At 52.3% G+C, this 27,057-nt stretch overlaps 1 protein-coding gene across 2 annotated transcripts in view; it reads right to left on the bottom strand.

Annotated features, from left to right (window-relative positions):
- Window positions 1–27,057, bottom strand: part of ethe1 (ETHE1 persulfide dioxygenase) — a 76,102-nt gene that overhangs the window by 42,301 nt on the left and 6,744 nt on the right. The window contains exons 1-2 of one of the 2 annotated variants that reach the window (XM_072468947.1): window positions 10,094–10,439; window positions 4,716–4,860 (exon numbers count right to left, since the gene is read on the bottom strand). In XM_072468947.1, coding sequence (XP_072325048.1) covers window positions 4,716–4,860; window positions 10,094–10,276 — 328 coding nt within the window. In that variant the 5' untranslated portion in view covers window positions 10,277–10,439. Of the gene's footprint in view, window positions 1–4,715; window positions 4,861–10,093; window positions 10,440–27,057 lie in introns of those variants that run through there. The other variant, XM_072468948.1, reaches the window with a different exon arrangement.

Consider the following 27,057-nt stretch of genomic DNA (forward strand, 5'->3'; position numbering starts at 1 on the left):
AAATAGCTCAACCCAGCAGCCTCAGAACCAAGCAACGGTCATTGTTCCTCTGACTGAGTGGGCACCCGAAGCTAAGTATAGGCTTTAGTAACAGAGATAATTTAGGTTGTAGAGTTTATGCATGAGTAGATTTGACTGTGTGTAAATAAATGAGCATTGCTTTTGAACTTACTAACTGGTGTATCGAGTCTTTGATCAGTATTCGGTTTTGAACCTTGTGGCAGTGTCGAAAGATACCTGGCGACTCTTGAGCAAACGTAATTAAACAGAGCCAAATTAAGAGACAACAGCAAGTTAGCAATAGTGGGAAGAATGTGGGAGGACTCTCTCCCAAGGGGAATGGCGAGAATGTGGGACTCTCTCCCAGAGAGAGTGGAGAGAATGTGGGACTCGCTTCCAGAGGGAGTGGGGAAAATGTGGGATTAAGATCCAGCAGAGGGCAGTAGAGCGCAGCTGCTGATTGGCTGTTGCAGGGGTAACTTGCATACGCCATTGTGCTCACCCTAACTTGAAGGTGTACCTGAGCATGAGACCCTAGCTGTTCAAGTGAAGACAAGCATCCAGCAGAGGGCAGTAGAGCACAGCTGCTGATTGGCTGTTGCGGGGGAAATTTGCATATGCCATTGTGCTCACCCTAACTTGAAGGTGTACCTGAGCATGAGACCCTAGCTGTTCAAGTGAAGACAAGCATCCAGCAGAGGGCAGTAGAGCAGAGATGCTGATTGGCTGTTGCGGGGGAAATATGCATACGCCGTTGTGCTGACCCTAACTTGAAGGTGGTTTGTGGAGGAACTGTTGTCAAGTGACACTTAAACCCAAAACACTTCTTCAGTGTTTCCCTCCCTACCCCCTCCTCTAACCAGAAAAAAAACAACCGCTGTAAAGATCAAGAGGAAGGCTCGAGGGCAGGTAGAAGTAGAAAGAAGTTGAACCGTGACGTCACGGCCTGCAGGTAAGGGATTGTCTGGTGACTGGTAAGTAGTTTTTATTTTATTTTCCCTCAGGTGTTATTGTGTATGGCGCAGAGGTTGCTGAGTGAGTGCTTGCTGAGAAGGGGAGTGAATAACAGGTAAGCTCTTTCTTTCTTTTTCTTTTTTTATCTAGAGGGGATGGCAGGGAAGGTAGTGCAATGTTCCTCCTGCAGAATGTTTGAGGTGAGGGACGCCGTCTGTGTCCCTGCTGATTTCATCTGTGGGAAGTGCACCCACTTCCAGCTCCTCAGAAACCGCGTTAGGGAACTGGAGCTGGAGCTAGATGAACTTCGGATCATTCGGGAGGCAGAGGTGGTCATAGATAGAAGCTTCAGGGATGTAGTTACTCCGAAGAATAAAGATAGATGGGTGACGGTGAGTGGGGCTGGGAGGAAGCAGTCAGTACAGGGATCCCCGGTGGTCGATCCCCTTAGTAACAAGTATACCGCTTTGGATACTGTTGGGGGGGGGACTTACCAGGGGGTACAGGTCACTGGCACAGAGTCGGTCCCTGTTGCTCAGAAGGGAAGGGGGGAGAGGAGTAGAGCATTAGTCATTGGAGACTCCATAGTTAGGGGGATAGATAAGAGATTCTGTGGGAACGAGAGAGACTCGCAGTTGGTGTGTTGCCTCCCAGGTGCCAGGGTGCCTGATGTCTCGGATCGTGTTTTCGGGATCCTTAAGGGGGAGGGGAGCAGCCCCAAGTCGTGGTCCACATAGGTACCAATGACTTAGGTAGGAAAAGGGATAGGGTTGTAAGGCAGGAATTCAGGGTGGAAACTTAGATCTAGGACAAAAAGAGTTATTATCTCTGGGTTGTTACCCATGCCACGTGCTAGCGAGATGAGGAATAGGGAGAGAGAGGAGTTGAACACGTGGCTACAGGGATGGTGCAGGAGGGAGGGTTTCAGATTTCTGGATAATTGGGGCTCATTCTGGGGTCAGTGGGATCTCTACAAATGGGATGGTCTACACCTGGACCAGAGGGGTACCAATATCCTGGGGGGGAAATTTGCTAATGCTCTTCGGGAGGATTTAAACTAGTTCAGCAGGAGCTTTGGAACCTGAATTGTAGCTCCAGTATACAGGAGGTTGAGAGTAGTGAAGTCATGAGTAAGGTTTCAAAGTTGCAGGAATGTACCGGCAGGCAGGAAGGTGGTTTAAAGTGTGTCTTCTTCAATGCCAGGAGCATCCGGAATAAGGTGGGTGAACTTGCAGCATGGGTTGGTACCTGGGACTTTGATGTTGTGGCCATTTCGGAGACATGGATAGAGCAGGGACAGGAATGGTTGTTGCAGGTGCCGGAGTTTAGATATTTCAGTAAGCGCAGGGAAGGCGGTAAAAGAGGGGGAGGGGTGGCATTGTTAGTCAAGGACAGTATTACAGTGGCAGAAAGGACGTATGTAGATAGGCCAACGAGAGGCGAGGCCATATTGGATTTGGTACTGGGTAATGAATCAGGACAGGTGTTAGATTTGGAGGTAGGTGAGCACTTTGGTGATAGTGACCACAATTCAATTAAGTTCACTTTAGTGATGGAAAGAAATAGGTATATACCGCAGGGCAAGAGTTATATCTGGGGGAAAGACAATTATGATGTGATGAGGCAAGACTTAGGATGCATCGGATGGAGAGGAAAACTGCAGGGGATGGGCACAATGGAAATGTGGAGCTTGTTCAAGGAACAGCTACTGCGTGTCCTTGATAAGTATGTACCTGTCAGGCAGGGAGGAAGTGGTCGAGCAAGGGAACCGTGGTTTACTAAAGCTGTCGAAACACTTGTCAAGAGGAAGAAGGAGGCTTATGTAAAGATGGGACATGAAGGTTCAGTTAGGACACTCGAGAGTTACAAGTTAGCTAGGTAGGACCTAAAGAGAGAGCCAAGAAGAGCCAGGAGGGGACATGAGAAGTCTTTGGCAGGTAGGATCAAGGATAACCCTAAGGCTTTCTATAGATATGTCAGGAATAAACAAATGACTAGGGTAAGAGTAGGGCCAGTCAAGGACAGTAGTGGGACGTTGTGCTTGGAGTCCGAGGAGATAGGAGAGGTGCTAAATGAATATTTGTCGTCAGTATTCACACAGGAAAAAGACAACGTTGTTGCGGAGAATACTGAGAATCAGGCTACTAGACTAGAAGGACTGGAGGTTCATAAGGAGGAGGTGTTAGTAATTCTGGAAAGTGTGAAAATAGATAAGTCCCCTGGGCCGGATGGGATTTATCCTAGGATTCTCTGGGAAGCTAGGGAGGAGATTGCTGAGCGATTGGCTTTGATCTTTAAGTCACCTTTGTCTGCAGGAATAGTGCCAGAAGACTAGAGGATAGCAAATATTGTCCCCTTGTTCAAGAAGGGGAGTAGAGACAACCCCGGTAACTATAGACCAGTGAGCCTTACTTCTGTTGTGGGCAAAATCTTGGAAGGGTTTATAAGAGATAGGATGTATAATCATCTGGAAAGGAATAATTTGATTAGAGATAGTCAACACGGTTTTGTAAAGGGTAGGTCGTGCCTCACATACCTTATTGAGTTCTTTGAGAAGCTGACCAAACAGGTGGATGAGGGTAAAGCAGTTGATGTGGTGTATATGGATTTCAGTAAAGCGTTTGATAAGGTTCCCCATGGTAGGCTACTGCAGAAAATACGGAGGCATGGGATTCAGGGTGATTTAGCAGTTTGGATCAGAAGTTGGCTAGCTGGAAGAAGACAAAGGGTGGTGGTTGATGGGAAACGTTCAGACTGGAGTCCAGTTACTAGTGGTGTACCGCAAGGATCTATTTTGGGGCCACTGCTGTTTGTCATTTTTATAAATGACCTGGAGGAGGGCGTAGAAGGATGGGTGAGTAAATTTGCAGATGACACTAAAGTCGGTGGAGTTGTGGACAGTGCGAACGGATGTTACAAGTTACAGAGGGACATAGATAAGCTGCAGCGCTGGGCTGAGAGGTGGCAGTAAGATTCTTAGCAGTGTAGATGAGCAGAGAGATCTCGGTGTCCATGTACATAGATCCCTGAAAGTTGCCACCCAGGTTGAGAGGGTTGTTAAGAAGGCGTACGGTGTATTAACTTTTATTGGTGGAGGGATTGAGTTTCGGAGCCATGGGGTCATGTTGCAGCTGTACAAAACTCTGGTGCGGCCGCATTTGGAGTATTGCGTGCAATTCTGGTCGCCGCATTATAGGAAGGATGTGGCAGCATTGGAAAGGGTGCAGAGGAGATTTACCAGAATGTTGCCTGGTATGGAGGGAAGATCTTATGAGGAAAGGCTGAGGGACTTGAGGCTGTTTTCGTTCGAGAAGAAGGTTACGAGGTGACTTAATTGAGGCATACAAGATGATCAGAGGATTGGGTAGGGTGGACAGTGAGCGCCTTCTTCCTCGAACGGTGATGTCTAGCACGAGGGGTCATAGCTTTAAATTGAGGGGAGATAGATATAAGACAGATGTCAGAGGTAGATTCTTTACTCAGAGAGTAGTAAGGGCGTGGCATGCCCTGCCTGCAACAGTAGTGGACTTGCCAACACTAAGGGCATTCAAATGGTCATTGGATAGACATATGGACGATAAGGGAATAGCGTAGATGGGCTTTAGAGTGGTTTCACAGGTTGGCGCAACATCGAGGACCGAAGGGCCTGTACTGCGCTGTAATGTTCTATGTTCTATATTCTAACACCTGGGAGAGTTTGATGGGGACAGGGCAGAGGGAGCGACTGAGATGCATTTCTTAAAATTTGTTAATTTCTTTACCTGCGTAGAGAAGCTTTAGTCCCAGCTCCTCAATTAATTTGACATCACGATTCACTTCATCAATAACAGGGTCGATGATCACAGCCTCTTTATTCTGTGCGTCTGCGAGAAGATAGGTGTATGTGGAACTGACCTTCTCAAAGAGCTACAAAAATCAAAGGATTGAAAGAAAAAGAGTGGTTAGTTCAGATGTGTGTGACAATGCTCATGTGTGCGTGTGCATGGTAGTGAGTAAGAAACTGTGTGTCTCAGTCTGTGTGTGGTCAATACTGAGGGAGTGCTGCACTGTCAGAGGGTCAGTACTGAGGGAGTGCGGCACTGTCAGAGGGTCAGTACTGAGGGGGTCCTGCACTGTCAGAGGGTCAGTACTGAGGGAGTGCTGCACTGTCAGAGGGTCAGTACTGAGGGAGTGCTGCATTGTCAGAGGGTCAGTGCTGAGGAAGTGCTGCACTGTCAGAGGATCAGAACTGAGGAAGTGCTGCACTGTCAGAGGGTCAATACTGAGGGAGTGCTGCACTGTCAGAGGGTCAGCACTGAGGGCGTGCTGCACTGTTAGAGGATCAGAACTGAGGAAGTGCTGCACTGTCAGAGGATCAGAACTGAGGAAGTGCTGCACTGTCAGAGGATCAGTACTGAGGGAGTGCTGCACTGTCGGAGGGTCAGTACTGAGGGTCAGTCGGGGCAGCACGGTGGTGCAGTGGGTTAGCCCTGTTGCCTCACGGCGCCGAGGTCCCAGGTTCGATCCCAGCTCTGGGTCACTGTCTGTGTGGAGTTTGCACATTCTCCCCGTGTTTGTGTGGGTTTCGCCCCCACAACCCAAAGATGTGCAGGCTAGGTGGATTGGCCACGCTAAATTGCCCCTTAATTGGAAAAAAATAATTGGGTACTCTAAATTTTAAAAAGAAAAGTATTGAGGGAGAGTTCCATTATCAGAGGGTCAGTACTGAGGGTGTGCTGCACTGTCAGAAAGCTCAGTACTGGAGGGACCGCTGCATTGTCAAGGGGTCATTACTGAGGGGCTACTGCACTGTCAGAGAGTCAGTACTGAGTGAATGCTGCACTGTCAAATAATCAGTACTGAGGGGCTGCTGCACTGTCAGAAGGTCACTACTGAGTGAGTCCTGCACTGTCAGAGGGTCAGTACTGAGGAAGTGTAAAACTGTCAGAGGGTCAGTATTGAAGGGCTGCTACATTGGCAGAGCGCGAGTACCGATGACTGCTGCACAGTCAACGCGTTAGTACTGAGGAACAGACCCTTCGGCCCTCCAAGCCTTTGCCGACCATGCTGCCCGTCTAAACTAAAATCTTCGGCACTTCCGGGGTCCGTAACTCTCTATTGCCATCCTAGTACTGAGACAGTACTCCACTTTATAATGGTCAGTACTGAGGGAGTGCTGCACTGTCAGAGGATCAGAACTGAGGGAGTGCTGCACTGTCAGGGGGCCAGTATTGAGAGAGTGCTGAACTGTCAGAGGGACAGTACTGAGGGAGCACTGCACTGTCAGAGGGTCAGTACTGAGGGAGTACTGCACTGTCAGGGGATCAGAACTGAGGATGTGCTGCACTGTCAGAGGATCAGTACTGAGGGAGTGCTGCACTGTCAGAGGGTCAGCACTGAGGGCGTGCTGCACTGTTAGAGGATCAGAACTGAGGAAGTGCTGCACTGTCAGAGGATCAGAACTGAGGAAGTGCTGCACTGTCAGAGGATCAGTACTGAGGGAGTGCTGCACTGTCGGAGGGTCAGTACTGAGGGTCAGTCGGGGCAGCACGGTGGTGCAGTGGGTTAGCCCTGTTGCCTCACGGCGCCGAGGTCCCAGGTTCGATCCCAGCTCTGGGTCACTGTCTGTGTGGAGTTTGCACATTCTCCCCGTGTTTGTGTGGGTTTCGCCCCCACAACCCAAAGATGTGCAGGCTAGGTGGATTGGCCACGCTAAATTGCCCCTTAATTGGAAAAAAATAATTGGGTACTCTAAATTTTAAAAAGAAAAGTATTGAGGCAGAGTTCCATTATCAGAGGGTCAGTACTGAGGGTGTGCTGCACTGTCAGAAAGCTCAGTACTGGAGGGACCGCTGCATTGTCAAGGGGTCATTACTGAGGGGCTACTGCACTGTCAGAGAGTCAGTACTGAGTGAATGCTGCACTGTCAAATAATCAGTACTGAGGGGCTGCTGCACTGTCAGAAGGTCACTACTGAGTGAGTCCTGCACTGTCAGAGGGTCAGTACTGAGGAAGTGTAAAACTGTCAGAGGGTCAGTATTGAAGGGCTGCTACATTGGCAGAGCGCGAGTACCGATGACTGCTGCACAGTCAACGCGTTAGTACTGAGGAACAGACCCTTCGGCCCTCCAAGCCTTTGCCGACCATGCTGCCCGTCTAAACTAAAATCTTCGGCACTTCCGGGGTCCGTAACTCTCTATTGCCATCCTAGTACTGAGACAGTACTCCACTTTATAATGGTCAGTACTGAGGGAGTGCTGCACTGTCAGAGGATCAGAACTGAGGGAGTGCTGCACTGTCAGGGGGCCAGTATTGAGAGAGTGCTGAACTGTCAGAGGGACAGTACTGAGGGAGCACTGCACTGTCAGAGGGTCAGTACTGAGGGAGTGCTGCACTGTCAGGGGATCAGAACTGAGGATGTGCTGCACTGTCAGAGGATCAGTACTGAGGGAGTGCTGCACTGTCAGAGGGTCAGCACTGAGGGCGTGCTGCACTGTTAGAGGATCAGAACTGAGGAAGTGCTGCACTGTCAGAGGATCAGAACTGAGGAAGTGCTGCACTGTCAGAGGATCAGTACTGAGGGAGTGCTGCACTGTCAGAGGGTCAGTACTGAGGGTCAGTCGGGGCAGCACGGTGGTGCAGTGGGTTAGCCCTGTTGCCTCACGGCGCCGAGGTCCCAGGTTCGATCCCAGCTCTGGGTCACTGTCTGTGTGGAGTTTGCACATTCTCCCCGTGTTTGTGTGGGTTTCGCCCCCACAACCCAAAGATGTGCAGGCTAGGTGGATTGGCCACGCTAAATTGCCCCTTAATTGGAAAAAAATAATTGGGTACTCTAAATTTTAAAAAGAAAAGTATTGAGGGAGAGTTCCATTATCAGAGGGTCAGTACTGAGGGTGTGCTGCACTGTCAGAAAGCTCAGTACTGGAGGGATCGCTGCATTGTCAAGGGGTCATTGCTGAGGGGCTACTGCACTGTCAGAGAGTCAGTACTGAGTGAATGCTGCACTGTCAAATAATCAGTACTGAGGGGCTGCTGCACTGTCAGAAGGTCACTACTGAGTGAGTCCTGCACTGTCAGAGGGTCAGTACTGAGGAAGTGTAAAACTGTCAGAGGGTCAGTATTGAAGGGCTGCTACATTGGCAGAGCGCGAGTACCGATGACTGCTGCACAGTCAACGCGTTAGTACTGAGGAACAGACCCTTCGGCCCTCCAAGCCTTATCCGACCATGCTGCCCGTCTAAACTAAAATCTTCGGCACTTCCGGGGTCCGTAACTCTCTATTGCCATCCTAGTACTGAGACAGTACTCCACTTTATAATGGTCAGTACTGAGGGAGTGCTGCACTGTCAGAGGATCAGAACTGAGGGAGTGCTGCACTGTCAGGGGGCCAGTATTGAGAGAGTGCTGAACTGTCAGAGGGACAGTACTGAGGGAGCACTGCACTGTCAGAGGGTCAGTACTGAGGGAGTGCTGCACTGTCAGGGGATCAGAACTGAGGATGTGCTGCACTGTCAGAGGATCAGTACTGAGGGAGTGCTGCACTGTCAGAGAGTCAGCACTGAGGGCGTGCTGCACTGTTAGAGGATCAGAACTGAGGGAGTGCTGCACTGTCAGAGGATCAGAACTGAGGGAGTGCTGCACTGTCAGGGGGCCAGTATTGAGAGAGTGCTGAACTGTCAGAGGGTCAGTACTGAGGGAGCACTGCACTGTCAGAGGGTCAGTACTGAGGGAGTGCTGCACTGTCAGGGGGCCAGTATTGAGAGAGTACTGAACTATCAGAGGGTCAGTATTGAGGGGCTGCTACATTGGAGAGCGTGAGTACTGATGACTGCTGCACAGTCAGTGGATCAGGACTGAGGGAGTGTAGCACTGTCAGGAAGCTCAGTACTGGAGGGACCACTGCATTGTCAAGGGGTCAGTACTTAGGGGCTACTGCACTGTCAGAGGGTCAATACTGAGGGGCTACGATACTGTCAGAGGGTGAGTACTGATGACTGCCACACAGTCAGAGGGTCAGTACTGAGGGAGTGCTGCACGGTCAGAGGGTCAGTACTGAGGGAGTGCTGCACGGTCAGAGGATCAGTACTGAGGAAGTGCTGCACGGTCAGAGGGTCAGTACTGCGGGAGAGCTGCACTGTCAGAGGGTCAGTACTGAGGAAGTGCAGCACTGTCAGAGGGTCAGTACTGAGGGAGTGCTGCACTGTCAGAGGGTCAGTGCTGATGGACTGCAGCACTCTCAGAAAGCTCAGTACTGAGGGAATGCAGCTCTGTCAGGGGGTCAGTATTGAGAGTTTGCTGCTCTGTTAAAGGGTCAGTACTGAATGAGCGCTGCACTGTTGGAGACTCAATACTGAGGCTGCGTTGCGCTATCGGAGACTCAGTACTGAGAGAGTGCTGCACTGTTAGAAGGCCAGTACCGAGGGAGTACTACACTGTCATGGGGTCAGCACTGTCAGAGGGTCAGTACTGAGGGAGTGCTGCACTGTCAGAGGGTCAGTATTGAGGGAGCGCTGCACTGTCAGAGGGTCAGTACTGAGGGAGCGATGCACTGTCAGAGGGTCATTACTGAGGGAGTGCTGCACTGTCAGAGGGTCAGTACTGAGGGAGTGCTGCACTGTCAGAGGGTCAGTACTGAGGGAGAGCTGCACTGTCAGAGGGTCAGTACTGAGGGAGCGATGCACTGTCAGAGGGTCATTACTGAGGGAGTGCTGCATTGTCAGTACTGAGGGAGTGCCGCACTGTCAGAGGGTCATTACTGAGGAAGCGCTGTATTGTCGGTACTGAATGAGCGTTCAATTGGAAGTGATATCTTACACATGAAACATTACCGATCAACTCTGACGGGTGTAAATGATCCCACATCCACTATTTGAAAGGAGAGCAGGGAGGAGTTCTCCCCAGTGTCCTGGGAGCCAATATTTCCTCTTTTGTTTGTCTCTCCCCTTATTTCTCATCAATCAGTAGTTTTATTCCTGCATAATCTGACCTATTAGGTCTCTCTGTCTCCTTCTGCCCCTGCGTCCTCCTCTCCCTTGCTTCTCTCTCTCTCTTTGCCTTCCTCTAACTCTCTGACACCCTCTGCCTGTCTCTTTTATTTCCGCCTCCTCTTTCTCTCTGTGAGTTTCTCTCTATTTCTATCCCCCCAAATCTAATCTCTTACCTGTCGAAATATGAACCCATTAGGCTGGGCGACCGACTGGTGGTGCAGTTCGCTGTACAAGGCAGAAATGTGGGGCTGGCGTGGGAGTGCATTCCAGCTACTGCGAAATCCAGCCCCAGACTTGGGACTGGCTGCTAGGCCTCGGCTGCTGAACGATTTGAACAGACGGCAGACCATTGACATTGTGTGGGAGTTTAACTTCCTGATTCCAGCTGAACAGGATGAGGAACAGGACGGTCGGTGCAAGCTTTATAAAGCAAGGGGTTAAACATTAATCGTTTTCTCGCATTGCGCAAGCTTCATTGCAGGTGTCAGTGCAGCTGAAGCTACAATGACCCTGGACGCTGGACGTTCAGAGTTATGCAGTAATTTTGGCTGGATGAGTGCGGCTCCAACAATGCTGACAAGCTGACAGAATCCAGGGCAATCACCCCACCCACCATCATAAACATCCACTCCCTCCACCACCGACATGCAGCGGCAGCCGTGTGTACCATCTACAAGATGCACTGCAGGAACTCACCAAGGCTCCTTCGGCAGCTCTTTCCAAACCCACGACCACTACCATCGAGAAGGACGAGGGCAGCAGATACCTGGGAACCCCACCACCTGGAGGTTCCCCTCCAAGACCCTCACCACCCTGACTTGGAAATATATCAGCCATTCCTTCACTGTTGCTGGGTCAAAATCCTGGAACTCCCTCCCTAACAGCACAATGGGTGTACCTACACCGCAGGGATTGCCGTGGTTCAGGAAGATGGCTCACCACCACTTTCTCAAGGGGCAATTAGGGATGGGCAATAAATGTTATCCTTGCCAGCGACAGAGTCTTGAGTGGCCATAATCCGGTTTTACATTGGCTGCAGATTGGGGGCGAGGGGAGGGGAATCAGCAGAAGACGAGCAGTTTTGATGGAAAGGTCACACCCCAGGGAGGTCAGTTATGAAGACAGTTCAGCAACCCAGCTGATTCAATGGAGAAACTCAGACCCTATCTATTGACATTCGCCGTAAAATAACAGCTAAATATAATCGGCAAGCTAATGTATTGAACAAAACCAACCTGGGCAACCGGAGGAAATAGATCGACGTACCACCATGAGGATTGTGTCCAGTTCTGGGTCTCCACGCTTTGGGAAGGGGGTGAGGGTCCTCGGGAGGGTGCGGGGGAGGGAGAGTCACCAGAGCGGTTCCAGGGATGAGGGGATGTTAGCTCCCAGGTTTGGGTTGGAGAAGCTGGACATTATTCTCCTTGGGGCAAAAGACATCGAGGGGGAGATCTGGTCGAGGTGGGCAAGATGGTGATGAGTTCAGATAATCATAGAATTTACAGTGCAGAAGGAGGCCATTCAGCCCATCGAGTCTGCACCGGCCCCTGGAAACAGCACCCCATTTAAGCCCACACTTCCAACTTATCCCCGTAACCCAGTAACCCCACCTAACCTTTTTGGACATGAAGGGCAATTTAGCATGGCCAGTCCACCTAACCTGCACGTCTTTGGACTGTGGGAGGAAACCGGAGCACCCGGAGGAAACCCACGCACACACAGGGAGAACGTGCAAACTCCACACAGACAGTGACCCAAGCCGGGAATTGAACCTGGCACACTGGTGAAACAACTGTGCTAGCCACTGTGCTACCGTGCTGCCCTAAGGGAGTGAAAGGAAAGGTGTTCTTCTTGGGGTGGGTCACAGATTGAAGTTTTTGGGCGGGAGGGCGATGTGAGGAAAACTCACACAGTGAGATTATATTTAATGACCTTTCTTGAATGTTTCGAGGAAGTGATTAGGTGTGTCATGAGAGCAATGCAATTGATGGAGTCTACATGGACTTCAGTATGGCTTTTGACAATGTCCCGCATGGGAGACTGGTCAAGAAGGTAAGAGCGGGACTTCCTGTTGCGGCTATGCCTAGGTAGGTCGTAAGGTCGGCAGCTCCCACTGATAACAGACTTTTGGGCCCTTTTAAGGAGCTCCAGCGGCACTTTGACGACGATTCCCGGTGTGGGAAGGAAACAGTGAGGCTCCCCCAGCACTGTATGGAGTGGACAAGGAGTGGGGCGATCAAAAAAGCGGCTTTGGAGAAGAGAGGAGAATGGGTGCGAAAAAGCAAGATGGCGGCTGGCGGGGATCAGGCAGCGTGGGCCCAGTGGTCACGGGAGCAGCAGGAGTTTTTGAGACGCTGCTTTGCGGATTTAAAGGCAGAGATGCTGGCCTCTATGAAGGCGTCGATTGAAAGGTTGGTGGAGACCCAGAAGATGCAGGGGACGACGATCAAGGAGGTGCAGCAGAAGGCCTCTGATAATGAGGACGAGATTCTGGGCCTGGCGGTTAGAGTGGAGGCGCACGAGGCGCTGCACAAAAAAAAGGCAGGAGAGGCTGGAGGACCTGGATAATAGGTCAAGGAGGCAGAACCTGTGGATTCTGGGTCTCCCTGAAGGCGTGGAGGGGTCGGATACTGTGGCGTATGTGACCACGATGCTGGGTACACTGATGGGCGCGGGGGCTTTCCCGCGGCCCCCGGAGCTGGATGGGGCGCACAGAGTCCTGGCAAGGAGGCCAAGGTTGAACGAGCCGACGAGAGCTATGGTGGTAAGATTCCACCGCTTCACCGATAAGGAGTGTGTCCTGCGATGGGCGAAGAAGGAATGGAGCAGCAGCTGGGAGAACACCGAGATCCGTATTTATCAGGACTGGAGTGCAGAGCTGGCCAAGAAGCGTGCGGGATTCAACCGGGCCAAGGCGGTCCTCCACGGAAAGGGGGTGAAGTTCGGGCTGTTACAACCGGCGAGGCTGTGGGTTACATATCAGGACCGGCACCACTATTTCGACACGCCGGACGAGGCGTGGACTTTCATCAAGAATGAGAAGCTGGACTCGAGTTGATGGACTGCAGTATGCTGTGGGGGTTGTTGGTCGGGGGGAGGGGGCGGTGTTTGGTTGGGGTTTCCCCCGCGTTTTCTTGTGTTTTTGTGGCCCCTTTGCCCTGGGCCCTCGAGGCTTTGGGCGAGGTCGCAGTTGGGAAGAGCTGCATCACAGGAGGTGGGGACTGTAGTGTCACCCACAGGGTCGGCCCAGACAGGGAGCACGGTTTACCAGCGAAATGGTGGGGGTGGCACCTGAAGCTGCGGGTTTGAGTGTACGGTACTTTGTTTTGTTTTTCTTTCTCTGTTCACACGGGGTGTAAGGGGGGACTCTCTCTACCCCACTTAGGTGGGGGGGGGAGGGGTTGGAGATTTGTAAGGGGAATCCACAGGGGGATTGGAGGTGGAGGTGGGAGCGGCCGGGGGCAGCATGAGTCAGCTGACTTACGGGAGTGCAATAGGGGGGGGAGGGTAGGGGGGTTAAGCGGATGCTTGACGGGGGAGGGGGGTTAAGTGGGGGGGCTGGGATGCTGCTGTGCTGATTGAGGGGGAATCGATGTTAAAGGGGAGAGCCGGGACGGGGAGCCTCCGCTTGGGGGGCTAGAGGGTGCGGGAGGCGCGGGCACGTGGCTGGCCTTAAAAAGGAGATGGCTAGTTGGCGCGCACTTAAAGGGGCTAAAGGCAGACATGCTACAAGAAACGCCCCTGGAGATCGCGGATCAAACCAGGCTGAGGAAAGGATGGCTGGGGCAGGTTTTCCACTCAGGGCTGGATGCGAAGAACAGGGGGGTCACAATTTTGGTGAGCAAGTGGGTGGCATTTGGGGCAGCGGGTATTGTGGCAGATAAAGGGGGTCGATATGTTATGGTGAGTGGCAGGTTGCAGGGAGCCCGCATGGTGTTAGTGAATGTGTATGCTCCGAACCGGGACGATGCAGGGTTCGTGAAGCGGATGTTCAGTAGGATTCCGGATCTGGAGTCATGCAGTTTGGTAATGGGGGGGACTTTAACACGGTCCTGGACCCGGCACTGGATCGGTCTAGGTCAAGATCGGGTAAGAGGCCGGCAGCGGCCAAGGTCCTGACGGGGTTCATGGACCAGATGGGGGGAGTAGATCTTTGGAGATTTGCCAGGCCAAGGGCAAAGGAGTTTTCCTTCTTCTCCCATGTGCACAAGGCGTACTTTCGGATTGATTTTTTTTCGTGGAAAGTAGGGCGCTAATCCCGAGAGTGGAGGGGGTGGCGTATTCGGCCATTGCAATCTCGGACCATGCCCCGCACTGGGTGGAGTTGGGGCTGGGGGAGGAGAGAGGCCAACGCCCTGTGGAGAATGGATGTGGGACTACTGGCGGATTAGGAGGTCTGTGGGCGGGTTCGGAGGTGTATCCAAAGCTATGTGGAGACCAATGATAATGGGTGTGGTAGTCGGTATTAGGGGCATCACGGTACCCAGGTTGATGCTGTAAGACCATTGGTGTGGGAGGTACCTGAGACAGCAATATCATTTGTGAAGCCTTCCTGCTGGTTCCGCCCAGTAAGGCGGAGTATAAGAGCCTGTGTCTCCCTAGCAGCCGCATTCTGTACCTGCGCTGCTGGGGGAAACATCTAGTCCAATAAAACCTTCAATTGTGTTCCAATCTTGCTTCTGGAGTTATTGATCGAACATCAATTTATTGGACTAGATTTTAAATAATGGAGCTCCGAATCAAGCCGGAGTGTCTGCAACTCAGCCCCCACACGGCAAACTCAGCGGCACCCTTCAAACACTGGCTGGCGTGCTTCAAAGGGTACCTCAGGACGGCCACGACTGAACCTACGGAGGACCAGAAACTGCAGGTTCTCCACTCGAGGGTGAGCCCAGAGGTCTACACCCTCATCGAGGATGCGGACGATTTCGAGGCCGCAATGACGCTGCTGAAAGGAGACTATATTCGCCCAGTAAACCAGGTCTACGCCCGACATCTGCTAGCGATGAGGCGACAAATCCCCGGGGAATCACTGGAGGATATTTACCGTGCGCTCCTGGTGTTAGGCAGGAACCATGACTGCCCGCAAGTTTCAGCCAGCGACCACACAGAACCTTTGATCCGAGACGCATTCGTTGCAGGTATGCTGTCCTCCCAAAGCCGCTAGCGGCTGCTAGAAAAAAAGACACTAGGCCTCAAGGATGCACGGGCCCTTGCTAGCTCCCTGGATGTGGCCTCCCGAAACGCCCGCGCTTATGTAACCGACCGCGCTGCAGCCCTTTGGGCAGCGTCGAACCCCCCCCCACGGCCAACTCCGATGCATCCCCCCCCCCACAAGCTTGTGCTACTAAGCAACCCCGGGGGGCCCCGCTGCTATTTTTGTGGGCAAGCCAAGCACCCCCAGCAGCGCTGCCCGGCCCGCTCCTCCACCTGCAAAGGGTGCGTCAAAAAGGGCCATTTCGGGCGGTATGCCAGTCCCGGGTGGTCGCCGCGGTCTCCGGGGGCAAACCGGGACCGCCACCCCAACCCTCTCCATGAGCTACGTGCGGTCAGCGGGCGCTGCCATCTTCCTGTTCCAGAGCCACGTGCGGGCCCCGGGCGCCGCCATCTTGTTCCCCAGGGACCACGTGCGACTTATGGGTGCTGCCATCTTGCACACCCCCAGCCATGTGCAACCAGTGGTTGCCGCCATTTTGGCTGGAGTCTCAGGACCCCGGTTCGGATGACCACGCACCGCCCGAGGCAAACCTCCAACTTCTGCCACGACTTGCCTCGGTTGACGAATGTGATATAAAATAGTTAGTTTAAATATATTAGATACAGTAATGTAGATGTAAGCCAGTCTAATTCTAGTGAGTTCACAGACAAAGGATTTCAGAAAGCATGGCAAGAAGGGTGAGGGGTGTCTGGTAGAGGAGGAGAAAGGGATGCTGGGTAACAAGAGACCAGGGTTAAGGAATGAGAAGTGAGCCAATTAGGATGTTTGGCCAGGTCAGGAGGGGTATAGGATGACCTATGGGAATCGTGTATGTGAAACTTGATGCCATTTGAATGTATTTGCAGAGATCCCTTTGTCTCCTTCCTCATTCGTTTCCCAGGGGTCCAGGAGACTGGTTCTGTGTCCCTGAGAAGCGAGTCAGATTTGCAAGTTGGTTAAAAATAAATAATACTATGCCTACAAATCCATCTAGAGTTTTATTGAGGCCAGACTGATGGGTAAAGAATTCAACATTTGTCACGGTGACCCTGGACCAGTCTCGGCCCCGTACGCTCTCAACCGCGATGACGACCGTGCTCTTCAATGGGCACGAAACATCCTGCCTGATCGACTCCGGGAGCACAGAGAGCTTCATACACCCCAACACGGTAAGGCGCTGTTATCTTCCTATCCACCCAGTTAATCAAAAAATCTCCCTGGCCTCCGGGTCTCACTCTGTAGAGACCAAAGGGTTCTGCGTAGCGAACCTCACGGTCCAGGGAAGGGAATTTAAAAATTTCCGCCTCTACGTCCTCCCTCACTTCTGCGCTGCCACGCTCCTAGGTTAGATTTCCAATGTAACCTCCAGAGTTTAACTTTTAAATTTGAAGGCCCTATACCCTCCCTCACTGGTTGCAGCCTCGCGACCCTCAAGGTCGATCTGCCTTCCCTTTTTGCAAACCTCACTCCGGATTGCAAACCCATCGCCACCAGGAGCAGACGGTACAGTGCCCGGACCGGACCTTCATTAGGTCGGAAGTCCAGCAGTTACTGAAAGAAGGTGTCATTGAGGCTAGCAACAGTCCCTGGAGAGCTCAAGTAGTGGTTTTAAAGACCGGGGAGAAGCATAGGATGGTCATCGATTATAGTCAGACAATCAACAGGTATACGCAGCTCGATGCGTACCCTCTCCCCCACATATCCGATCTGGTCAACAGGATCGCACAATACAAGGTATTTTCCATGGTGGATCTAAAATCCGCCTACCACCAGCTCCCCAACCGCCCTAGCGACTGCAAATACATTGCATTCGAAGCAGATGGGCGGCTCTACCACTTCCTAAGGGTTCCCTTCGGTGTCACAAATGGAGTCTCGGTCTTCCAACGGGAGATGGACCGAATGGTTGACCGGCACGGTTTGCGGACCACGTTTCCGTACATCGATAACGTCACCATCTGCGGCCACGACCAGCAGGACCACGACACCAACCTCCAAAATTTCCTCCATACCGCAAAAATCCTTAATCTAACCTACAGCAAGGACTAATGTGTGTTCAGCACTGACCGTCTAGCCATCCTCGGCTACGTAGTGCATGATGGAGTTATAGGCCCAGATCCTGAACGCATGCGCCCCCTCATGGAGTTCCCCCTCCCCCACTGCTCCAAGGCCCTGAAACGCTGTCTGGGATTTTTTTCATATTTTGCCCAGTGGGTCCCCAACGATGCGGACAAAGCCCGCCCACTAATTCAATCCACAGTTTTTCCCCTGTCAGCAGAGGCTCGCCAGGCCTTCAGCCGCATCAAAGCGGACTCGCAAAGGCCACGATGCATGCAATCAATGAATCCCTTCCCTTCCAAGTCGAGAGCGACGTGTCCGACGTAGCTCTGGCGGCCACCCTCAACCATGCAGGCAGGCCCGTGGCCTTCTTCTCACGTACCCTCCATGCTTCATAAATCCGCCATTCCTCAGTTGAAAAGGAGGCCCAGGCCATAATAGAAGCTGTGTGGCACTGGAGGCATTACCTGGCCGGCAGGAGATTCACTCTCCTCACTGATCAGCGATCGGTTGCTTTCATGTTCGATAATGCACAGCAGGGCAAGATAAAGAAAGATAAGATCTTACGGTGGAGGATCGAGCTCTCCAGCTACAACTATGAGATCTTGCATCGTCCCGGGAAGTTAAACGAGCCTCCTGATGCCCTATCCCGCGGCACATGTGCCAACGCACAAGTGGACTGACTCTGGGCTCTCCACGAGGACCTCTGTCACCCGGGGGTCACTCAATTCTTCCATTTCATTAAGACCCGCAACCTGCCCTACTCCATCGAGGAGGTCAGGACCGCCACCAGGAACTGCCAAATCTGTGCGGAGTGCAAGCTGCACTTTTACAGGCCAGAGAAAGCGCACCGATAAAGGCCTCAGTATGGACTTCAAAGGGCCCCTCCCCTCCACCGACCGCAACACGTACTTCCTGAACGTGACTGACGAATACTCCCGGTTCCCATTCGCCGTCCCCGCCCCGACATGACCGCAGCCACCATCATAAAAGCCCTCCACAGTATCTTTACGCTGTTCGGTTTCCCCGCCTACATACACAGCGATAGGGGGTCCTCCTTTACGAGCGACGAACTGCGTCAATTCCTGCTCAGCAAGGGCATTGCCTTGAGCAGGATGACCAGTTACAACCCCTGGAGAAATGGACAGGTAGAGAGGGAGAACGTAACGGTCTGGAAGACCGTCCTACTGGCCCTACGGTCCAGGAATCTCCCAGTCTCCCGCTGGCAGGAGGTCCTCCCGGATGCTCTCCACTCCATCCGATCACTGCTATGTACCACGACCAACCAGACACCTCACGAACGGCTCCTTGTCTTCCCTAGGAAGTCCTCCTCCGGGACCTCGCTCCCAACCTGGCTGGCAGCTCCTGCTCCGTAAACAGGTGCGGGCGCACAAGACGGACCCATTGGCGTACGCCTATGTGGCGTACCCTGACGGCCAACAGGACACGGTCTCCCTACGGGACCTGGCACCCGCTGGGTCCCCACCCACACCCCCACCACCAACCCACCCTCCCTCCCACCGGCGCACCCCACAGCCGCCCCCTTCCCAGGTGGATCGGTTCTCCCACTGATCCCATCTAGGGGTGATGAAGAAGTCAAAGCCATGCTCCCAGAGCTACGGATGCCCGAGCCGGCACCTGCATCACCGCCGAGACTGCGACAATCACAGAGGATGACCAGGGCCCCGACCGACTAATTGCTTCATTTTGAATGTAAATAAATATTGTAAATAGTTGCGACATGTAACGAGGCAAAACACTGTACTAATGTATACTGGGTACCACCATAACCTCAACCTCTACCACTGTATAACACGAGACCACCACCCCCGCCGGACTCTTTTTTTTAACAGGAGGTGAATGTGGTAGTCAGTATTAGGGGTATTACAGTACCCAGGTTAATGCTGTAAGACCATTGGTGTGGGAGGTACCTGAGACAGCAATATCATTGGTGAGGCCTGTCTGCTGGTTCCGCCCACTAAGGCGGAGTATAAGAGCCTGTGTCTCCCTAGCAGCTGCATTCTGTACCTGCGCTGCTGGGGGAAACATCTAGTGCAATAAAGCCTTCAATTGTCTGCCAATCTTGCTTCTGGAGTCATTGATCGAGCATCAATGGGGAGGTTTCAGTGAGTGTGGTCTGGGAGGCGCTGAAGGTAATTGTCAGAGGGGAGCTAATTTCAGTCAGGGCCCACAGAGAGAAGAGGGATAGGATGGAGAGGGAGAGATTGGTGTGGGAGATACTTAGGGTGGACAGGAGGTATGCGGAATCCCCCGAGGAGGGGTTGGTGAAGGAGCGCCGGAGCCTGCAGGTAGAGTTTGACTTGCTTACCACGGGGAGGGCTAAGGCCCAGTTGAGGAAGATACAGGGAGCAGTGCACGAGTATGGGGAGACGGCAAGTAGGATGCTGGCGCATCAGCTGCAGAAGAGAGAGGCGGCCAGGGAGATTGAGGGAATTAGAGATAGGGGGGTAACACGGTGCTGAGCTCGGCAAGGAATAACGAGGTCTTCAAGGACTTTTATGGCAAATTGTACGAGTCAGAACCCCCGGAGGGGGGCGGAGGGGATGAGGCAGTTCCCGGACCAACTGAGGTTTCCACAGGTGGAGGAGGGGCGAGTAGAGGGATTGGGGGCCCCGATTGAGATGGAGGATCTGGTTAAGGGGTTAGGGGGTATGCAGGCGGGCAAGGCCCCGGGACCGGATGGGTATCCCGTAGAGTTTTATAGGAAATTCTCAGAGCTGCTGGGTCCGCTGTTGTTGAGGACTTTTAGTAGGGCTAAGGAAAAGGGAACCCTTCCCCCGACGATGTCGCAGGCTCTGATCCTGCTTATCCTCAAGCGAGATAAGAACCCGTTGCAATGTGGCTCCTATAGGCCGATTTCGCTCCTTAATGTGGATGCCAAGCTGTTGGCCAAAATTTTGGCCACTAGGATTGAGGACTGTGTCCCAGGAGTGATGAATGAGGATCAGACGGGGTTTGTGAAGGGCAGACAGTTGAACACGAATGTACGGAGGCTCCTGAATGTGATCATGATGCCCTCGGATGGGGGGGATGCAGAAGTGGTAGCGGCAATGGACATGGAGAAAGCCTTCGATCGGGTGGAGTGGGAGTACCTGTGGAAAGTGTTAGCAGATTTGGGTTTGGACAGGAATTTATAGGGTGGGTTAAATTGTTGTATCAGGCCCCGGTAGCGAGTGTGTCGACGAACCGGCTGCGGTCGGGGTACTTTAGATTACATCGAGGGACGAGGCAGGGGTGCCCCCTACTGTTTGCCCTGGCGATTGAACCGCTGGCCATGGCGTTGAGGGAGTCCAGAAACTGGAGGGGGTTAGTTTGGGGGGCGGGGGCGGCGGGGGGGGGGGGGGGGGGGGGGGGAGGAGCATCGTGTCTCACTGTATCCGGATGACCTGCTCCTGTACATTGCGGATCCGGTGGAGGGGATGGGGGAGGTCATGCAGATTCTTAGGGACTTTGGAGACTTTTCAGGGTATAAGCTGAATGTTGGAAAAAGCGATCTTTTTGTGATACATGCGAGGGGCCAGGAAGAGAGACTGGGAGAGCTACCGCTTAAGATGGTGGAGAGGAGCTTTCGCTACTTGGGCATTCAGGTGGCTAAGAGCTGGGGGGTTCTGCACAAGCTCAATTTAGCGCAGCTGGTGGATCAGATGGAGGAGGACTTTAAGAGGTGGGACATGCTGCCGCTTTCCCTGGCGGGCAGGGTGCAGTCCGTAAAGATGACGGTCCTCCCCAGGTTCTTGTTCGTCTTCCAGTGCCTTCCCATTCTCATCCCCATGTCCTTTTTCAAGCGGGTAAATAGGATTATTACGGGATTTGTGTGGGCAAACAGGACCCCGCGTGCTAAGAGACTGTTCTTGGAGCGCAGTCGGGGGGTGGGGGTGGGTTGGCACTGCCGAACTTTTGCAGCTATTACTGGGCAGCGAATATATCCCTGATTCGGAAATGGGTAATGGAGGGAGAGGGGGCGGCGTGGAAACGGTTGGAAGCGGTGTCTTGTAACGATACTAGCTTGGGGGCACTGATAACGACACTGTTGCCGCTTCCACCGACGCGGTATACCACGAGACCGGTGGTGGCGGCGACATTGGGGATCTGGGGGCAGTGCAGACGGCACAGTGGGGAGGCAAGGGCTTCAGTCTGGGCCCCGATACGGAACAATCACAGGTTCGTTCCGGGTAGAATAGACGGGGGGTTCCTAAGTTGGCACAGGGCGGGTATCAAAAGGATGGGGGACTTGTTCATCGATGGGACTTTTGCTAGTCTGAGGGCATTGGAGAAGAAATTTGGGCTACCCCCTGGGAATACCTTTACATGCAGGTTCGGGCGTTGGTGAAAAAACAGGTGGGGGAATTTGCGCTGCTGCCTGCCCGGAGGTTATAGGACAGGGTGGTCTCGGGCGTGTGGGTAGGGGATGGCAAGATATCGGAAATATATCAGGAAATGAAATGAATGAAAATTGCTTATTGTCACAAGTAGGCTTCAAGTGAAGTTACTGTGAAAAGCCCCTAGTCACCACATTCCAAGCTGCAGGAGGCGGAGGCCTCGGTGGAGGAGCTGAAGGGCAAGTGGGAGGAGAAGCTGGGTGAGGAGCTGGATGAGGGCCTGTGGGCTCTGGGCAGGGTCAATTCCTCCTCCTCTTGCGCCAGGCTTAGCCTGATTCAGTTTAAGGTGGTGCACCGGGCACATATGACAGGGGCGAGAATGAGTAAGCTCTTTGGGGTGGAGGACAGGTGTGTGAGGTGCTCAGGGAGCCCAGCAAATCATGTCCATATGTTCTGGGCGTGCCCAGCACTTACAGGATTTTGGAAAGGCTTTGCAAAGGCTACGTCCAAGGTCTTAGACCATCTGGTAAAACCGAGCTGGGGGATAGCGATATTTGGGGTATCGGACGATCCGGGAGTGCAGGAGTCGAAAGAGGCCGGAGTTCTGGCCTTTGCCTCCTTGGCAGCCCGGAGAAGGCTCTTGTTAATGTGGAGGGACGCGAAGCCCCCAAGCGTGGAGGCTTGGGTCAGTGACATGGCAGGGTTTCTCAGGTTGGAGAGGATAAAGTTTGCCTTGCGAGGGTCTGTGCAGGGGTTCTCCAGGCGGTGGCAACCGTTCCTTGACTTTCTCGCGGAGCGTTAGGTGGAGGTCAACAGCAGCAGCAAACCAGAGCGGGGTGGGGGGGTAAATTTTTTTTAAAAGGTAAGAGCCCATGGGTTCCAGGGCAATTTGGCAAATTGGATTGAAAATTGGTTTATTGGCAGAAGGTAGAGGGTGATGGACAAAGGTTGTTTTTGTGACTGATAGGCCTGTGTTTACTGGTGTACTGCAGGGATTGGTGTCGGGTCCCTTCCCTTGCTGTTTACAGTGTACATTAATGATCTGGATGTAAATGTGGGGGTATGACAAGTAATTTCTCAGATGACACAATAATTGGTGGTGTGGTAATCCTAATCCTTACTCTAACCCTAACCTTCAATTTTAACAGCAAATATAACACTCTTTTTAGCCCTAACCTTTATTTTAAGCGAAACACTCTTGCTAACCCCTAACCCTAACCCATACTCTAACCCCTAACCCTCACACTCTCTCTAACCCTCACGCTCTCTCTAACCCAATACTCTCTCTAACCCTAACCCTTATAGAATCATAGAGCTCCTACAGTGCAGAAGGAGGCCTTTTGTTACTCTTTAGGAGTCGATGGTTGGGGTGGTCAGCGGGGAGGGGAACTGAACAGTGGAAGGGTGGATGGAGAACTTGCTCAGAGGCCACCATGCTAGCTGGATGGCTAGTTCACAGGGGTAAGGTGGGGGGTGGCCAGGAAGAAGGCGTGGTGGGGGGGATGGGGTTGGCTTTTTGTTCGAGGAGGGGAAGGAAGGGGCTAGGGAGGGTTGCTGACATGGGAATGGTCGATGTGGCACAGTTGGGAAGGGATCAATGCGGTGGACACCCAGGGATGGACTTGGAGGATTGTGTGATGCGGGCCAGGGGCTGGCCCAGAGAGGGATATGGCTGATCAGCAGAAGAAGGGGGTGGGGAGCCCTCCGATTAGGCTGCACTCGTGGAACGTGAGGGGGTTCAATGGGCCAATTAACAGCTTGTTCATGCATCTGAGGAGTCTGAAAGCGGACGTTGTGTTTTTACAGGAGACGCACCTGAAGCTGGGGGACCAGAAGAGGCTGAGGAAGGGATGGGCGGGGCAGGTGTTCCACTCAGGGCTGGATATGAAGACGACGGGGGTGGCGGTGTTGGTTAATAAGCGGGTGGCGTTCAAAGTGGGGTATATTGTGGCCGATCCGGGGGCAAGATATGTGATGGTTAGTGGGAAGCTAGAGGTGGTGCCGGTGGTTTTGGTAAACCTTTATGCCCCGAATTGAGAAGACGTGGATTTTTTATTTATTTTTTAGAGCACCCAATTCATTTTTTCCAATTAAGGGGCAATTTAGCGTGGCCAATCCACCTACCCGGCACATCTTTGGGTTGTGAGGGCGAAACCCATGCAAACACGGGGAGAATGTGCAAACTCCACACGGACAGTGACCCAGAGCCGGGATCGAACCTGGGACCTCGGCACCGTGAGGCAACAGGGCTAACCTACGAAGACGGGAATTTTATGAGGTGGGTATTGGAGAAGGTCCCTGACTTGGACTCATATCAGTTGATTATTGGGGTGATTTTAATATGGTCATAGATCCGAGCTTGGACTGGTCGAGTCCCAAGTCTCAAGGGTGACGCCAGTATTGAAGGAGCTGAAGGGGTTTATGGATCAATAATTTGATTAGACATAGTCAACACGGTTTCGTGAAAGATAGGTCGTGCCTCACAAACCTTATTGAGTTCTTTGAGAAGGTGACCAAACAGGTGGATGAGGGTAAAGCAGTTGATGTGGTGTTTATGGATTTCAGTAAAGCGTTTGATAAGGTTCCCCACGGTAGGCTACTGCAGAAAATACGGAAGCATGGGATTCAGGGAGATTTAGCAGTTTGGATCAGAAATTGGCTAGCTGAAAGAAGACAAAGGGTTGATGGGAAGTGTTCAGACTGGAGTCCAGTTACTAGTGGTGTACCACAAGGATCTGTTTTGGGGCCACTGCTGTTTGTCATTTTTATAAATGACCTGGAGGAGGGCGTAGAAGGATGGGTGAGTAAATTTGCAGATGACACTAAAGTCGGTGGAGTTGTGGACAGTGCGGAAGGATGTTACAAGTTACAGATGGACATAGGTAAGCTGCAGCGCTGGGCTGAGAGGTGGCAAATGGAGTTTAATGCAGAAAAGTGTTAGGTGATTCATTTTGGAAAGAATAACAGGAAGACAGAGTACTGGGCTAATGGTAAGATTCTTGGCAGTGTGGATGAGCAGAGAGATCTCGGTGTCCATGTACATAGATCCCTGAAAGTTGCCACTCAGGTTGAGAGGGTTGTTAAGAAGGCGTACGGTGTGTTCGCTTTTATTGGTAGAGGGATTGAGTTTCGGAGCCATGGGGTCATGTTGCAGCTGTACAAAACTCTGGTGCGGCCGCATTTGGAGTATTGCGTGCAATTCTGGTCGCCGCATTATAGGAAGGATGTGAAAGCATTGGAAAGGGTGCAGAGGAGATTTACCAGAATGTTGCCTGGTATGGAGGGAAGATCTTATGAGGAAAGGCTGAGGGACTTGAGGCTGTTTTCGTTAGAGAGAAGAAGGTTAAGAGGTGACTTAATTGAGGCATACAAGATGATCAGAGGATTGGATAGGGTGGACAGTGAGAGCCTTTTTCCTCGGATGGTGATGTCTGGCACGAGGGAACATAGCTTTAAATTGAGGGGAGATAGATATAGGACAGATGTCAGAGGTAGGTTCTTTCCTCAGAGAGTAGTAAGGGTGTGGAATGCCCTGCCTGCAACAGTAGTGGACTCGCCAACACTAAGCACGTTCAAATGGTCATTGGATAGACATATGGACGATAAGGGAATAGTGTAGATGGGGCGACCCAATGGCCGCAGTGGAGGCTGGATGTTGAGGCTGGCGGATGAGGAGGTGTGCGAGCAGGCGAGGGCTGCTATTCGGGGCTACATGGAGCTGACCGACACGGGAGAGGCCACAGCAGCCAAGCTCTGGGAGGCACTCAAAGCTGTACTCAGGAGGCAGTTCAGTTCATATCAATTCAGGTGCATAGGGAGAAAATGGAGCGGGAGAGAGGGCAAGGCAGGTGGATGAGATTTTGAAGGTGGACAGGAGAAATTCAGAGGCGCCGGAGGCAAGGTTGTTGAAGGAGACGCAGAGGCTCCAGATGGTGTTTGGGCTGGTTTCTGCGGGAAGGCGGTGAGACAGCTGCGGAGGGCCAAAGGGGCAGTGTGTGCATATGGGGAAAAGGTGAGTAGGATGTTGGCCCATCAGTTGAAAAAGCAGGAGGCGGTGAGGGAGATAGATGGAGTTAGGGGTGATAAGGTAAGGTAGTGATGGACCAGTTAAGGGTAAATGGGGTGTTCGAGGCATTTTATAAGAGGATCTATGAGCCAGAGCCCCCGGGTGGGAAGGAGGCGGTGTGAAGGTTCCTAGATGGACTAGAATTTCCCAAAGTGGACGAGGGGCTGGTTCAGGGATTGGGGGCCCCAATTGAGTTATGGGAGGTGATGGATGGGGACGATGCAGACAGGGAAGCCCCCGGGGCTGGATGGGTTCTGGTAGAGTTTTATGAAAGGTTTGGGGTGGACCTGGGGCCATTGTTGGTTGTGACAATATGTGTATTGTAATAATAATGAAGGGTTAACAATTTACTGTAACTACATCCAACCACTAGACGGCGATCAAGAGCATACACGTGCATACCGCCACAACCGGTCCACAGCAGACGCCATCTCCCTAGTCCTAAACTCATCCCTAGAGCATCTCGACAACAAGGACTCCTACATCAGACTCCTATTTATTGACTACAGTTCTGCCTTCAACACCATAATCCCAGCCAAGCTCATATCAAAGCTCAAAAACCTAGGACTTGGCTCCTCACTCTGCAACTGGATCCTCGACTTTCTGACCCACAGACCACAATCAGTAAGACTAAACAACAACAACTCCTCCACAATAATCCTCAATACCGGGCCCCACAAGGCTGCATTAGCCCCTACTATATTCCCTGTACACACACGACTGCGTGGCAAACTTTTGTTCCAACTCCATCTACAAGTTTGCTGACGATACGACCATAGTGGGCCGGATCTCGAATTACGACGATTCAGAATACAGGATGGAGATAGAGAACCTAGTGGAGTGGTGCAGCGACAACAATTTATCCCTCAATGCCAGCAAAACTAAAGAGCTGGTCATTGACTTCAGGGAGCAAAGTACTGTCCACACCCCTGTCAGCATCAACAGGGCCGAGGTGGAGATGGTTAGCAGCTTCAAATTTCTAGGGGTACACATCTCCACAAATCTGTCCTGATCCACCCACATAGACGCTACCGCCAAGAAAGCACAACAGCGCCTATACTTCCTCAGGAAACTAAGTAAATTCGGCATGTCCACATTAACTCTTGCCAACTTTTACAGATGCACCATAGAAAGCATCCTGTTGGGCTGCATCACAGCCTGGTATGGCAACTGCTCGGCCCAAGAAACTTCAGAGAGCCGTGAACACTGCCCAGTCCATCACACGAACCTGCCTCCCATCCACTGACTCAATCTACACCTCCCACTGCCTGGGGAAAGCGGGCAGCATAATCAAAGAGCCCTCCCACCCGGCTTACTCACTCTTCCAACTTCTTCCATCGGTCAGGAGATACAAAAGTCTGAGAACGCACACAAACAGACTAAAAAATAGCTTCTTCCCCGCTGTTACCAGACTCCTAAATGACCCTCTTATGGACTAACCTCATTAACACTACACCCAATGCCGCTGTTTATGTAGTT

Source organism: Scyliorhinus torazame, chromosome 12 (assembly GCF_047496885.1).
Source record: "Scyliorhinus torazame isolate Kashiwa2021f chromosome 12, sScyTor2.1, whole genome shotgun sequence".
Taxonomy (NCBI): domain Eukaryota; kingdom Metazoa; phylum Chordata; class Chondrichthyes; order Carcharhiniformes; family Scyliorhinidae; genus Scyliorhinus; species Scyliorhinus torazame.